Source organism: Dasypus novemcinctus, chromosome 11, assembly GCF_030445035.2.
Source record: "Dasypus novemcinctus isolate mDasNov1 chromosome 11, mDasNov1.1.hap2, whole genome shotgun sequence".
Classification (NCBI taxonomy): Eukaryota; Metazoa; Chordata; class Mammalia; order Cingulata; family Dasypodidae; genus Dasypus; species Dasypus novemcinctus.
In genome coordinates, this window is record NC_080683.1 from 126,759,421 (window position 1) to 126,773,070 (window position 13,650).

At 51.6% G+C, this 13,650-nt stretch overlaps 1 protein-coding gene across 3 annotated transcripts in view; it reads left to right on the plus strand.

The window, feature by feature from the left end:
- SASH1 (SAM and SH3 domain containing 1) overlaps positions 1 to 13,650 on the plus strand; it is a 730,341-nt gene that overhangs the window by 501,190 nt on the left and 215,501 nt on the right. The window contains exon 1 of one of the 3 annotated variants that reach the window (XM_058307627.1): positions 12,415 to 12,674. The exons of 1 other annotated variant lie outside the window; for it this stretch is intronic. In XM_058307627.1, the coding sequence (XP_058163610.1) occupies positions 12,432 to 12,674 (243 nt within the window). In that variant the 5' untranslated portion in view covers positions 12,415 to 12,431. Of the gene's footprint in view, positions 1 to 12,414; positions 12,675 to 13,650 lie in introns of those variants that run through there. One more of the 3 variants, XM_058307628.2, reaches the window with a different exon arrangement.

Consider the following 13,650-nt stretch of genomic DNA (forward strand, 5'->3'; position numbering starts at 1 on the left):
GACTTCCAAGCCCTCTGAATGTATCAGATCTGATAGACAAGACAATGGCAGGAGTTGTCTAGTGTGAAAAAGAAAACATTTTACGGGAGAGGTCCCTTCCATCAGAGTTGCACTGTGTCTGATATGACTGTAAACAAATAAATGTAAATATAAAGATCTTGGACTTTCAAAGCATTATGAACACTTTCATGGTAAAAAGTAAGCTGGTTGAAAAAAAAATTATTTTTAAATTTGGCTAAAATTTTCCCTGCCTACTAGTTTACTGAGAACGTCGGCGCAGCTTGTTGGTTCATTCACTCCCTCACCAAATGTTTCTTGAGCCCTTACTCCAAATGTTTGGAATGCAGGTGGACCTGGTTCTCAAGGAGTTTACAAACTGGGGTGGTGGTGAGGGAGGACAAACACAAGGCACATCTACCCCTGGGGACAGAATGCTCACTTTTGTCAACTTGCCACAGTCCAAAGTCCAGCTTCACTGGCCCAGGAAACCTCACAGGCACTGTCTCCCAGAAGTGGGTTCACAGAGGCCCAGTCCCTAGGGTAATTACTAATAAACTAGAATCCCAATTTAATAACTCAGCGTGAGAAACAACTTCCCGGGGACCGGCCCCTTTGGTCTGACAGCGAGCCCATCACAGGCAGCCCCTGGGGGAATCAGAGTCCCTGGAGGCGTCTTGTGAGGACAGAGGACCAGAGGTGAAGGTCCGAGAAGCTGGGAGAGCACCGGTCTGAGGTAGCCGAGAAGTAAGCTGAGCGTAAGGCGGCTACGGCATTTATTGGGGGCCCCAGGGCACAGGTCCAGGGAGCAGCCCAAATCCTGTCCCTCCTGGCGCCTCCAAGCAGGGTCTCCGAAGAAAGAGAAGATGGTGCAAATTGTGCTTGTGGGATATTCCTCGTCTCCTCCAGCCTAGACAGTTTCCCGGCTCCTTGTCTAGGGTTTTCTCAGTGCCCGATGTCAGGGCTGTTGGGGCTCGCCTGCTGCTTGAGGCTCTGCGGACCTGGGCCCCTGAGCTTCGGGTGAGATGCGCCTGCCAGAGGCCCTCCGCCCCCACTTAAATGTGTTGCTCTTTCTCCTAAGTGGGTAGGCTGTGCTCGGAGGGCAGGGCCCTGGTGTGGAGACTCCCGCCTGGCAGGCTGACCCTGGGGCCTGGCTTGTGGGTCCCGAAGCACAGTTCACAGCTGTCCCAGGGGGGCAGTACCCTCTGGCCTCCTGGCCCCCACTTCCCAGCAGCTGCGCACTCTGGTCAGAAAATATTTTCACAGGCCTTTCACTTTAAGACGCTTTGTATTTATCTCTAATCTAATGCATTATGTACTGCTTTTGTCCCTTAACGTCCCATGATAATCCGTATTTCAAGGAACCCTTAAATAGTGATAACTACATCAGGAGTTTACAATGCTCTGTATTGCGAGCATGGAGCTGGAGGAGCCTTGCTCCTTGAGGCAACACGTCCTTCCAGGCCCATCCAGAGAGCCTCAGCCATGGCTCCATGAGGGCGGGAGTCAGCAGCCCCAGAGCAGCATCCCAGAGACTCTGCCGAAGCAAGGAGGCATCTCCTGGTTCTTGTTTTGTCCAACAGCAACACAAGCCCTTCCCCAGGGGAAAGCTGATGTATTATTAAATGGAGAGAGAATGGGTGCTCCTTGAACAACAAAGCAGCAAAACACGCTGAAAAACTATAGCTCTTTTGGGAGCATAATGTTCACGCCACGGCGTAGACGACCTCAGAACCTTCTCCTCCTGGTTTGGGCCCATTGGACATTTATTCTTGTATGTTTTGTTTTTTAAAGCAGCAATTACTGTGTTTGACTGTAAAACCATTTCCTACGATCTCATCATCAACTTGGTATGATATTGCTCTTTGGAACATTTGCAACATTTTCAACTTCAAGTCAAAAAAAAAAAAAAAAAACTCCATGAAAGCAGTCACTTTCCCGAGTCTCAGAAGGAGACTCTAACGGTGCCACGTGGTTCAGGGCTCTGTGTCTCCCATGGGGCAGATAGACCAATGACACTGAGAAAAGATGCTTCAGATTGAAGCTGGGGCTTTCTTCTGCTGACAGGGGCAAGCACGGTCATGTTGAAAACAGACACACCTACTCTTCTGCTGCATTCTGTCCTTTAAAACCAACCTGCACAGATTCTACTATCAGGAGTCAGTGTTTTATAGTCTGAGAAAACACAGTGTGCAGCTAATGAAGATTTAGCATCGTGCCTGGCACAGGACCTGGCTCCAGCCTGTGTAGTGAGGGCAGGAGAGCTGCGGGAGCAGCCGCCCTTGGCCTGGGAAGCCTCACCCTGTACTTTCCACTTGGCATCTGGCAAAACGCGTGCAGTGGACGGCAACTCTACCAAATGTGCACTTGGTGGTTCCTGGAGAGAGAAGCCTCTGCTCAGAATGTGAGTGTGCATGAGTGTGTGTGGGTGTGAGGTCTGAGTGAAGATGGGTGCATGTTTATGCATGTGTATATGTGAATGTGCAGGTGTGTATATATATGTATATGTGACGTGTGTGTATGCACGTGCATGAGTGGGTGTGTGTTGAGTGTGTGCGTGTGTGGGTGTAGTTGTGATTGTGTGTTTACACAGGCACACATGAGCCGTATGAGACCTGGATGGAATTTGGGAGCTGCCTTTCGGAGCCGCTGAGCTGCTCCTGTGCAGCCTCTGAGCTCCGACAGACACACAGGCAGCCGTCCCACACTGCTTCTCCCCGGCTGTTAGCCTGGAACCGTTTGCCACACCCCGTCCTCGGCAGCCCCCTCCGAGTGTGCATCAGCACTTGTCTGCAGGCCGTGGCCCCCCTCAGGGCCTTGGCGTCTGCAGGCCATGGCCCCCCTCAGGGCCTGGCCCCCAAGGCTTGTCCACAGTGCTCTCACAGCCAAGGGAGATGCCGCGAAGGCAAGCGGGCTGCCGGGCGCCCAAGGCGCAGGCTCAGGCTCTGCTGGCAGGAGTCTCCACGGGGCGCCTGCCGCTGCTCTGCTGCGGGCCAGTGTGCTAAGCATGCGCTTTCACTTGATGCTCGGACAGAGGCGCCACAGTGCTGGCGGGCATCCGGAGGGCATCCAGAGATGGGGTTAGAGGAACACACTGGCTGACGCACCTGTGCAGCACCTGCAGTGCCAGGAGGGGCGGGCGATTGAACTTCCTTTTCCTTTGGACATAAGCCTCGCTCCTGAAAGTCTCTGCTGTACAGCCTCCGATTTCTAATTCTGGCGTATGGAGGGGGAAGCAGCAGGGCTGCTCTGAGGTGCCATCACCTTGCTTAGACTCCTACGGGCCATCAGTGGCAGCACTTCGAGGAAAGGGGCTGCGAGGACAGGTAAGGAAGTGCAGGATCGAATTTAACAGCGATTCTCACGTGATGTGCATGGAAGGTGCAAAACCTAAGCCTTAAAAGAGCACTGGTTTAAAAGGTGGAACATTCCTACTTTATTAACCTCCTTCATGTGCATCATCACCATAATACTGATAAGGGACAGAGCTTCCAAAATCTACTTCTTTGGTTTAGAAATAGAAAACATGATCAATATTGGCTTCCAACTTGGTGGACTAATTATTGAATTCTGTCATTCTTAGTGTGTCAGTTCTTTGATGTGATGAAACAGGCATAATAGCTAAAATTAAAAAGAAGAGTGAGAAAGAAAAGCCCATTCCCAGACACTGCACAGCTGCCGTGCCACGTGCCAGCCTCTGAAGGGTCTGCACATCTTGTGACGACAAGGAATTATCCACCAGTGCGCCCAGTGTGCGGCTCTCACCCTGGGTGTGGAGAGTGACGAGCCCTCCTACGTCGCTGACAGAAATACACAGGCAGGAAAATTCCACTGGAAGAAAGAGGACCGGCCGGAGGCTCTAGTGACCACATGTCCCCCAAGCTTCAAGCCGTTCGTCCTTTCAGGAACTCGTGCGGCCAGCCTGTGATGTTCTCTGGGTGGGAAGTCAACGCCAGCGCTCACAGGAAAGCAGAGACAAGATTCGGTGCCCTCACCTGCCAGCATTGCTGGGCGGGAGGACTGGCCTGCAAGTCAGGAGGGCCTGCCTCTGGAATGCTCTGCTGCCTTTTGCCCTGTCAGCATTAGTCTCCTTTCTAGACCTGCCTGGCTCCACATGCACAGCCCAGACTCCTGGCCCACCCGTCCTGAGCCTCAGGGCTGAGGAAGGGGAAGGTACGGATGAGGTGGAGCGTTAGTGCCCCTTGCTGGCCACCTCGGAGAAAGTCCCAGTGAAATAATGCTGGAGCTGCAGGTTCCACCGAGCGCACGCGCTGCTCAGTGGTGGAAAGGTGGACTGATCTCACCTGGACACCTGCTGCTGGTTTCAGGAGGTGTGACAAGGACGAGATGGGCAATCACTTGCAGTGCACACTTCCTCTTAAGGAGAAGTTCAACCTGAAGACACACTGCATGCTAAGGCTTAGCCTGACCTTGAGTAAATCCAGGTAAATACTTTCCCATGAATGTACCTTTATGAGGTAACAAACTCTTCCTTGGCCCAAAGTATAATTTTTCTCAATTATGCCTCCAAAAATATGTCTGGCTTCTCAATCTATAGGGAAAAATAGACATCAAACATCCTTAATGGATTTCCCAGTTCAAATTAACTTCCAAAACTGACACAAAAACTTCTTTCTACAGAGGGAGAGAGCAAGCATATCTACAGTCATGCATGAGATAATGGACAATTACATTTAGCCTAGTACAAGTGGGCTCTGGTTATGGCTCTGGTTTTCTCTGTCATTTTTTAGGATGTGATGCACTTTAGGAAAAACAGCCCAGGGAAGTGGCTCAAGCGATTGGGCTCCCATCTACCAAATAGGAGATCTGGGGTTCGACTCCCAGGGTCTCCTGGTGAAGACAAGGTGGCCTAAATGGAGTGCTGGCCTATGCAGAGAGCTGGCACAGCAAAATACACAACAAAAAGTGACACAGAGGAGAGATAATACGAAATGCAGCAGACCAGGAAGTTGAGGTGGTGCAGGAGATTGAGCTCCTCTCTCCCACTCCAGAAGTTCCCAGGATTGGTTCCTGGTGCCACTCAAAGAGAAGAAAAACAGACACAGAAGAACACACAGCAAATGGGCACAGAAAGCAGACAGCAAACAAACAAAGATAAATAAATCTTTAAAACGACATTAGCCTGGCCACAGCTGTACCCCCATGCTGTCCACCAGGGCCACTTAACTCTGAAGATTCCCTCAGAAGCCACTGTGGCAAGCTTGGGACTAGATCTCCAGCCCACAAGGGGCCCATCAGGACTTTGGGGCCACAAGACCCTGCTCTCGGGGTGATGGGCAGTGGCGAGGGTTATGGGACCTTGGCCCCCGTGCCAACCTCGGAGTTGTGGCCACAGAGGGGCCCAGCAGCAGGGCCCAGACAGGTGCCTTCAGAGGCCTGGAGGACTTCAGGACCTGAGGAGCCAAGCTGTCCTAAAAGAGAACAGAAGACACACTCACACTCCAGATTCAAAACCCCTGCAAAGCTCTGAAAACCAAGACAGGGTGTTACTGCCTGAGAACAAACATACAGATCAGTGGACTCAAGTCCAGAAATAAACTCACAGATTTTTGTCAGTTGATTTTCAGCAAAGGTGCCAAGACACTTAATGGGGGAAAAGATAGTCTTTCAACAAATGGTGTGGATTTCCACAGACTGAAGAACAGCACTGGATCCCTACCTCATGCCATATACAAAAATTAACTCAAAATGGATCAAAGACCTGAACAAAAGAGCTAAACTTATAAAACTCTTAGAAGAAAATATAGAAGTAAATCTTTATACCTTGGATTAGGCAATGGTTTCTTAGGTATGGCATCAAAAGCACACACAATGAAAGAAAATGCAGGTAAATTGCATATAATAAAAATAAAAAATTTTTGTGCCTTAAAGGACACCATCAAGAAAGTAAAGTACAACCCAAAGAATGGGAGAATTTTTTTTCCAAATCATGTGTTTGATAAGGGTCTGTATCTAGAATACCAAGGAAACAAATACAATTATTCACTAATAAAAAGACAAATAACCCAATTTAAAAGTGGCAAAGGATAATTTTTTGATTTGTTATATATTGTTCCTTTTATTTTTGACATCTTTGCTATTATTGTAAATAAATTCCTAGTTTGTTTCAAGCTTTAAAAAAAAAGGATGTAAATTGACATTTTTTCCAAAGAAGTTATACAAATGGCCTGTAAGCACATGAAAAGATGCCCAACATCATTAGCCATTAAGGAAATTCAAGTCAAAACCACATGGAGGGAACAAATGACACCCACAAGAAGGGCTAGACTAAAAAAACATAATCACGGGTGTTGGTGAAAATGTGTGAAAATGTACCGGTGGGAATGCAAAATGGTGCAGCTACATTCATAAAAAGTTTGGCTGTTCCTTAAAAATTAAGCCCAGAGTTACCACAGGGCCAAGCAGTTCCACTTCTCTATGTGCCCAAGATAACTGAAAAGAGAGGCCACAGAGAGACTCGGACATGACCTTCACGGCAGCATTATTCACAACAGCCACAAGTGGAAGCAACCCTAATAGCCAACGGCTGACGAATGGATGAACAAAACGTGGCAAATCCATAAAACAGAAGAGGCAGCGGAAAAGAAGCAGCATTCTGACCCTGCTCCATGTGGATGACCTTGAAGTTGACCTGCTCAGGGACTGTGGACACCGCCGGCCACAGAGGGCTGCATGCTGTGTGATTCTAACTCCAAGAGAAGCCCAGAACAGGGAAACGTGAGAGCCAGGAGGGGCCGGGGAAGGGGTGTGGACGGGGCGGCTGAGGGGTGCAGGGTTTCCTTTAATTTTTGGGTGATAAAATGTTCTGAAGCCGATTGCACAACTCTGTGAAGCTGCTAGAAGTCACACAACTGGACACTTTAAGGGAGTGAGTTGTATGTGACGCTGCTACAAAACTCAAGCCTAGGGGACCAGAGGAGGTTTCAGCACGTCTTCCACCCACCCGAAACAGGGCTCAGGGGACCCGGGCATGCAGTCGGGACGCTGGCCGCCAGTGGCACCCCTCGGCCCATGCAAGGCCAGTGGCTGAAACGGGGATGTTGGGCAACGGCTCCCAGCCCCCACTTCCCTTGAAACTCAGATTTCAAATTAGACCTTCGGGCGCAGGGGAGCGGAAGCCCTGGTGTCTCCTGGAGCTCCAGGCTGCCAAATGCACTCGTAAGGGCAAACGCTTTCTTGTCGGTGTCGGTTTGCTTCTTGATCTGCCTGTGGCGCAGGGGCTGAGCTTTTGATCTGTGAGTGTGTGGAAAACGCTCCATGGGCATGTCTTGGATGAAAAATTAGCACGTGGCTCCCCTCTTCCCACCTGCCAGGACACATGTAACTCCTTGCAGACTAAGGAAGCTGAGCGAGGCCAAGTGACCACAGAGTTGACGTATTTATCAAAGCTTAACACGTACTGAGCGTTTCTGGCCTGACCCTTCGCCAAGCGAGCCACTTCCTCACCTCGTGTAACCGTCATAGTAGACCTGGGAGCACTATTCTCACTCCCCTCTACAGAGTGGCCTGTGGGGCCCCAGGGTCCTGGCCGTGGCACCAGGGAAACCCAGGGCTGGCTCCGCGCGTGTGCCGCGCCTCCGCTCGCGCGCTCCTGGACGGCCTTGGCGGAGGTGGACGAGGCCCCTGTCCTGCACCTTCGCACCCAGGCTTCCCGCGGCCCATTGAAGACAAGCAGCCCCGGGAAGATGCCCGGGGACTTGCTGGCTGCAGCCCACTCAGCCCCTGTGAGAAGACACAGCAAGCAGGCCACCCTCCGCGCCCGCCCTCCCGCCGAGGTAGCAGGCTCCAGCAGGTGTGGGCCTGCCCTGCGAGTCCGTGGGCCTGAGCGCGGCCACCCGCCGCCCTGGGCCGGGCAAGAAGGCAGCTTGGGAGTGCGAGCAGGAAGCGCCAAGGCTCGGCCAGCCCGGCTCTCCGCAGCCTCGGCCCGCTCCGACGCCCTTACCTCCCGGGCCTCCGGCCGGCTCCACCCTTCCCTCCAGCCAGCGTCGCTGTCTGCCGCTTCCCCTGGGCATCAGGTCCCAAGGCCACGGTGTTTCCTGCATGGTGGGGGCGCTCCCTTCTTGCTCAACCCCCCCCCCCTTTACCTGGGCTCAAAACCCCTGCCCATCCAGCTTTCTGTTATTCTGCTCTGCCCTGGACCTGTGGGACGTGAAGCTGGCCGGGCGGGCCTTGTGGACACCTGGGTGCCAGGTGGCTCTGAGATGCCCAAGGGGTCTGTAGCCGCCCCTGCCCAGGCCTCAGTGAGGAGGAGGGCCAGCCTCAGTTATTCTTTTTCTTTTTTTCTTTTTTCTTTTCTTATTTATTTGAGAAGTTGTGAGTTAAAACAACTGTGCATACCACCCAGGATTCGCACACATCACCCACCACCTTGCACTGCTGTGACATTTGTTACAAATGGTGAGAGAATGTCGTCATGTCACTGCTCTCGAGAGTCTGTTTTTATTTGGCAGATTTTTCCCACAAACCATCTGAGTCTTAACACCATGTATTAGTATCGTGCCTTTGTTATAGTTCACGGGAGAACACGCATATATTTATACTTTTGACCACAGTCCATCTTCTACCATAGGGTTTACCGTGTTACACAGGCCCCTGCCTCGTACAATCCATAAAGCGTACACTCAGTGGCACTCCGTTTCATCACAGAGTTGTTCTGTAATTAGCTCTGTCCATTTCAAAATTCATTACTCCAAAAGGAAAAATACCCTACCCTCTTACACCCCCTATTATTGATGGTTAGCATTGATAAAAATAATTACAATATTACTGTTGACTGTCGTCTATACATTAGTTATATTTTTACCATGCACCTCCATATTCTTAACAACTTCTAATAGAGAAACATTCTTGTATTTGTTCTACTACCACAATCATCACCTACCGTAGTATTCATTATATTACAGTCTCTGAATTATCCTTCAGCTGTCTTTCAATTGACATTAGCCTCCCTAAACTAACCCTTTCAGCCACAATCACATTTATAAATCATCAGTGTTGATTATACTCACTGCGATGTGTTACCATCAACTCTCACCATTTCCCCACATTTGCACCCCCCACCCCCATTAAACATTCTACATACATTCAGCATCAGCTCTCCCTTCTCAACCCACCTCTGTCTCTTTACTAACCCACACTCTAGAGTTTACCTGCATGCGCTTACTCATCATATTTAGTTCATCTTAGTGAGACCATACAATAATTATCCTTTTGTGTCTGACTTATTTCACTCAACATAATGTCCCCAAGCTCCATTCATGTTGTCATATGCATCCTGATTTCATTTCTTATTGTAGCCGAATAGTATTCTATTGTCTGTATATACCACAGTTTATTTATCCATTCATTGGTTGATGGATGCTTGGGTAGTTTCCATCTGTTAGCAATTGCGGATAATGTTGCTATGAACATCCGTGTGTAAATGTCTGTTTGTGTCACAGTTTTCAGTTCTTCTGGATATAGTCCTAGCAGAGGGATTTCCAGATCATCCAGCAGTTCTATAATTAGGTTCATGAGGAATCACCAAGCTGACTTCCACAGTGGCTGCACCATTCTACGTTCCTAGCAATGGTGAAGGAGTGTTCCTGTTTCTCCACATCCTCTCCAGCACTTGTGGTTTTCTGCCTTTTAAGTAATGGCCATTCTGAATGGTGTGAAATGATATATCTCATTGTAGTTTTGATCTTCATTTCCCTAATAGCTAGCAATGTTGAGCATCTATTCATGTGCTTTTGGCCATTTGTATTTCCTCTTTAGAAAAATGCCTGTTCAAGTATTTTTCTCATATTTAATTGCTTGCTTGTATTTTTATCCATGAGTTGAATTAACTCTTTATATATCATGGAAATCAAACCATTATCAGATATGTGGTTTCCAAAAATTTTCTCCCATGAGTAAGCTGCCTTTTCATCTTCTTAACAAAGTCATTTGAAGCCCAAAAGCTCTGCCAAGATTTAGAGTCACTTAGAGAAAAGGTTTATCAAAGCTTTACAAAGAAGAAAGATAGTGGAGATTGATTTCAAGAAATATATAAGTTTGACATGTGCATTTCCAACCTGAAATGACAAATAAGGCACCTGGGGAAAATGATGAAAAGTTGGTCTGAAGTTTATTTTTGGAAACACTGTGGAACCGTGGCACGTGGCGAGGCTGGCTTCCCTGCGCTCGTCTCCAGCGTGTCCTTCTGGAACCCTCAGCCTTTCTGGTTGTGGCGCAGCTACCTGTTCCTCCTGAAGATTGAGAGGGTGAGAACCAGGGCTCAGGGTCTCATGCAGGGAGCGGCAAATTGGGGGGCCCCAGGACCCCGACACTCTGAGCAGGGGCAGGGCAGATGCTGCTGGAGTGTGCTGCTCCCACCTCCAGCTTCTGGGAGGTGTTTCCTTTTGTTTTGGTGTCTTTGTTATTTGGGGCAATGGATTGTGTGTTTGGGAGTAGCAGAAAGATGTTGGGATCTTAGAAAGCTGGAGATGCTCCGTGCCATCCCAGTGTCACCTGGTCCTGGCCCTGCCGCTCCCACACCCTTCACCTCCAGGTCCTGGTGGGGGAACAGCGAGGTGAGAGGGCGGGGGCCGCTCTGGTCCAGGGGAGAAGGGGGCACAGCTCGCTTCGCGCAGGGCCTTCTGGGCTCCCAGGCTCTCAGCGGGAGGTCGTGCCTGGGTCCGGGCCCCACCCGGCCTGCGCTGGTCCCCGCCTGGTGGGCCCCACGTGGTGGTCCCCGCCTGGTGGTCCCTGCCTGGTGGTCCCCGCCTGGTGGTCTCCGCCTGGTGGCCCCTGCCCAGTTGTCCCCGCCCGGCCTGCACTGGTCCCTGCCTGGTGGTCCCCGCCTGGTGGTCCCTGCCTGGTGGTCCCTGCCCAGCCTGCGCTGGTCCCCGCCTGGTGGTCCCCGCGTGGTGATCCCCGCCTGGTGGTCCCCGGCTGGTGGGCCCCGCATGGTGGTCCCTGCCTGGTGGTCCCTGCCCAGCCTGCGCTGGTCCCCGCTTGGTGGTCCCCACGTGGTGGTCCCCGCGTGGTGGTCCCCGCCTGGTGGGCCCCGCCTGGTGGCCCCTGCCCGGTTGTCCCTGCCCAGCCTGCACTGGTCCCTGCCTGGTGGTCCCAGCCTGGTGGTCTCCGCCATGCGCCATGGCCTTGGCGTCTGCTTCCGAGTCCCGCTTGGCAGAAACCCCCTCACTGGTGGGACGGCTGGAGGTGGACCCCGGTGCCGACTCGGGTCAGGACCGGAGCCAAGGCTGGAAGGAACAGCAACAGCTCCCGGATCCAAAGCCGCACCTGCCCCGCATGCACTCGCCCCGGGCAGCCCCCGCCCCATCATCCAAAAACGTCCCCTGCTCACTTGCAATATCTAGCTTTCCTTACCCAGTTTCACTGAACGGGCCCCAGTGTACTTTCTAAGTGCCTAATTGATGCCCACGAGCAAGATCAGAATTCCAGAGAAGGTATTTGCCGATTGCTTTGAAAGGAGCCTGTCAGTCCAAAGGAACCCCAGGAGTCCAGTTGTAGGTGGTGGTACGTTCTTTCCTCTCCAGTGCCAGCTTTTAAATTAAAACCTGACAGATCAGCCATAATTGTAAATACATCCTCCAAAGTCAGGGAAACCCTGATATTTCAAGATACTGGTCATCGTCAGTTCAAGTCGCTGACATATAGGGCTGGCTGGCAGCCTCGACCATGTCGGGGCCTGGGCAGGGGCTGGGCAGGATCCCGAGGACAGGGAGACACGCGATGGCCACTACGTGTCGCCACGTGCTGCTGCGCTTACAGTCCCTTGGCGCGTTCCTCGGCCGCCAGAGGCCTCCTGGTCTTTCCTGTGAAGACAGACGAGCCTGGCGTGGCCGGGCAGTGACTGTCGGCAGCGCGACGTCACGGTCACGTGCCATCTTAGCAAAGCACTGTCTTCTGCATCTGACTTTTCACGGGACTCTCTTCTGCCTAGTCACTTGTGGACATTAAAGGCAATGCTGTCCACATGAACTTTTAATGTTTTAGAATTCTATATAAAATTTTCATTTTATTTTATTAAAAGGAAAAATCGTTTTACTTCTCAAAGTGTTGTCTTGCCTTCTTTTCAGGGCTGTTGGATTAGGCTAAACTTCATGATGTCTCAGCTTGGGGGCTCTGGGGTCTCGGCCCCGTCGCATCTCAGCTGATTTGGGTCTTGGCCAGAGTGGCCTGCGGTCTAGAGAGCCAGTCGCTGGACATGCGCTGGAGCATTAGACTTACCCTTAAGTTGATTTCTGCACGTTTCGCATTGCAATAATCCTCCCCTTCCTTTTCTCGAGCCAAGAAAACTGTGAACAGGAACAATTCAATTTCAGTTTACAGAAAAGGCGGTCGATGAAGCAAGGGGGTGGGACGTGGGTGTGGGGAAACCGCTTGGTGCCAGTGGGGGGGCTTGGTCCACGTCAGGGGCCTGTGTCATGCGTCCGGCATTCGGAGGGGAGGCAGCTCAGCCTCTGCACTCCTCTTCCTGGAGGCGATTTGTTTTAGAGTGGATAATCCCTGGGGCTATGAGCGTGTCCCACATCTGCCCTGAATTGGAAACAGATTCTGTGAGAACTTACATCCGAGCTGCTCTCCCTTCCTCGAGTCAGAGCTGCAGCAAGGGGCCCGGCTCAATGGACACACAGGCTGCCCCCTCCGTGGACCCCCCCGGCCGCAGGGTAGGTAGGCGCCCGTTCTCAGGCTGCGCGGGGCTGGTGTCCCTTCCGCGCTTGGGCAGGCGGGCTCGAGGGGGCTGCTGCGGGAAGACGTTTACGTAGCTGTCAGCCTCTCGGTTTCCAGTGCTGGCCATGCATGGATTGAAATTCCAAGGCTGGTCACAGCTTCTGCTGAGGGACGCCTCTGCCTTGGTGACATCAAATATGAAAGATATTTTTATGTAATTATGTAGATATTTACATGAAAATGTCCTCAAGGCTTTAAAAAGGTTTTGAAAACCAAGAAAAGTTTTGACTGTTAAAAAACAAAGCTTTTCCACCCTCTGTTTATCTATGAAATTATTTTAAAATATTCCCACACTGCTAAGACCGAAAAATGTAACCACGGGTTTCCTTTGACAAGCCTCAGGGCCGGAACCGCTGGGTTAAGTACTTGGCACCTAAGATTCCCCGGGAGTCTCTTCTCCATTGCCCGAACAGCTCAGTTTCTGTCTTCTCTGTTGAAACAGCATATTATACAGTGTGAAGTTCTCCTTTTAAAAAGCAAATTCAATTATCTTAAATGGGTGAAGGGGTAAAATGCACATGAGGCTGGAGCCCAGCAGCTTGTCGGGGCAAGGGCAGCTGGCCCTGGGCTAGGAACGCAGAGGCCGCTGAGGCTGGAGAAGGAGCCCGGGCTGCGCATGTGAGCGCTTGCTGCGTGAAAGCAGAGGTACTAGAGGGAAGCCTGGGCACAAAGGCCAGTTTCAGCCTGTGGGGCTGAGGAGCTTCTGCCAAGGAGGAGGCAGCGGCCGAGAGGGGCCCAGCGCGCCTGCGGCGCTGCGCGGCCGTGGTGTGATAAAGGATGGCATCTGAACCCCGGGGCTGCGGGGCAGCCGCTCCCTGAAGGTCCAGAGGCCGAGGGTGGCCAGAGAGGAAGAGCAGAGGGCGCCAAAGTGTCCCGGAGAACCACGCCCACTCCTGCGACAGGGGCTTCCCG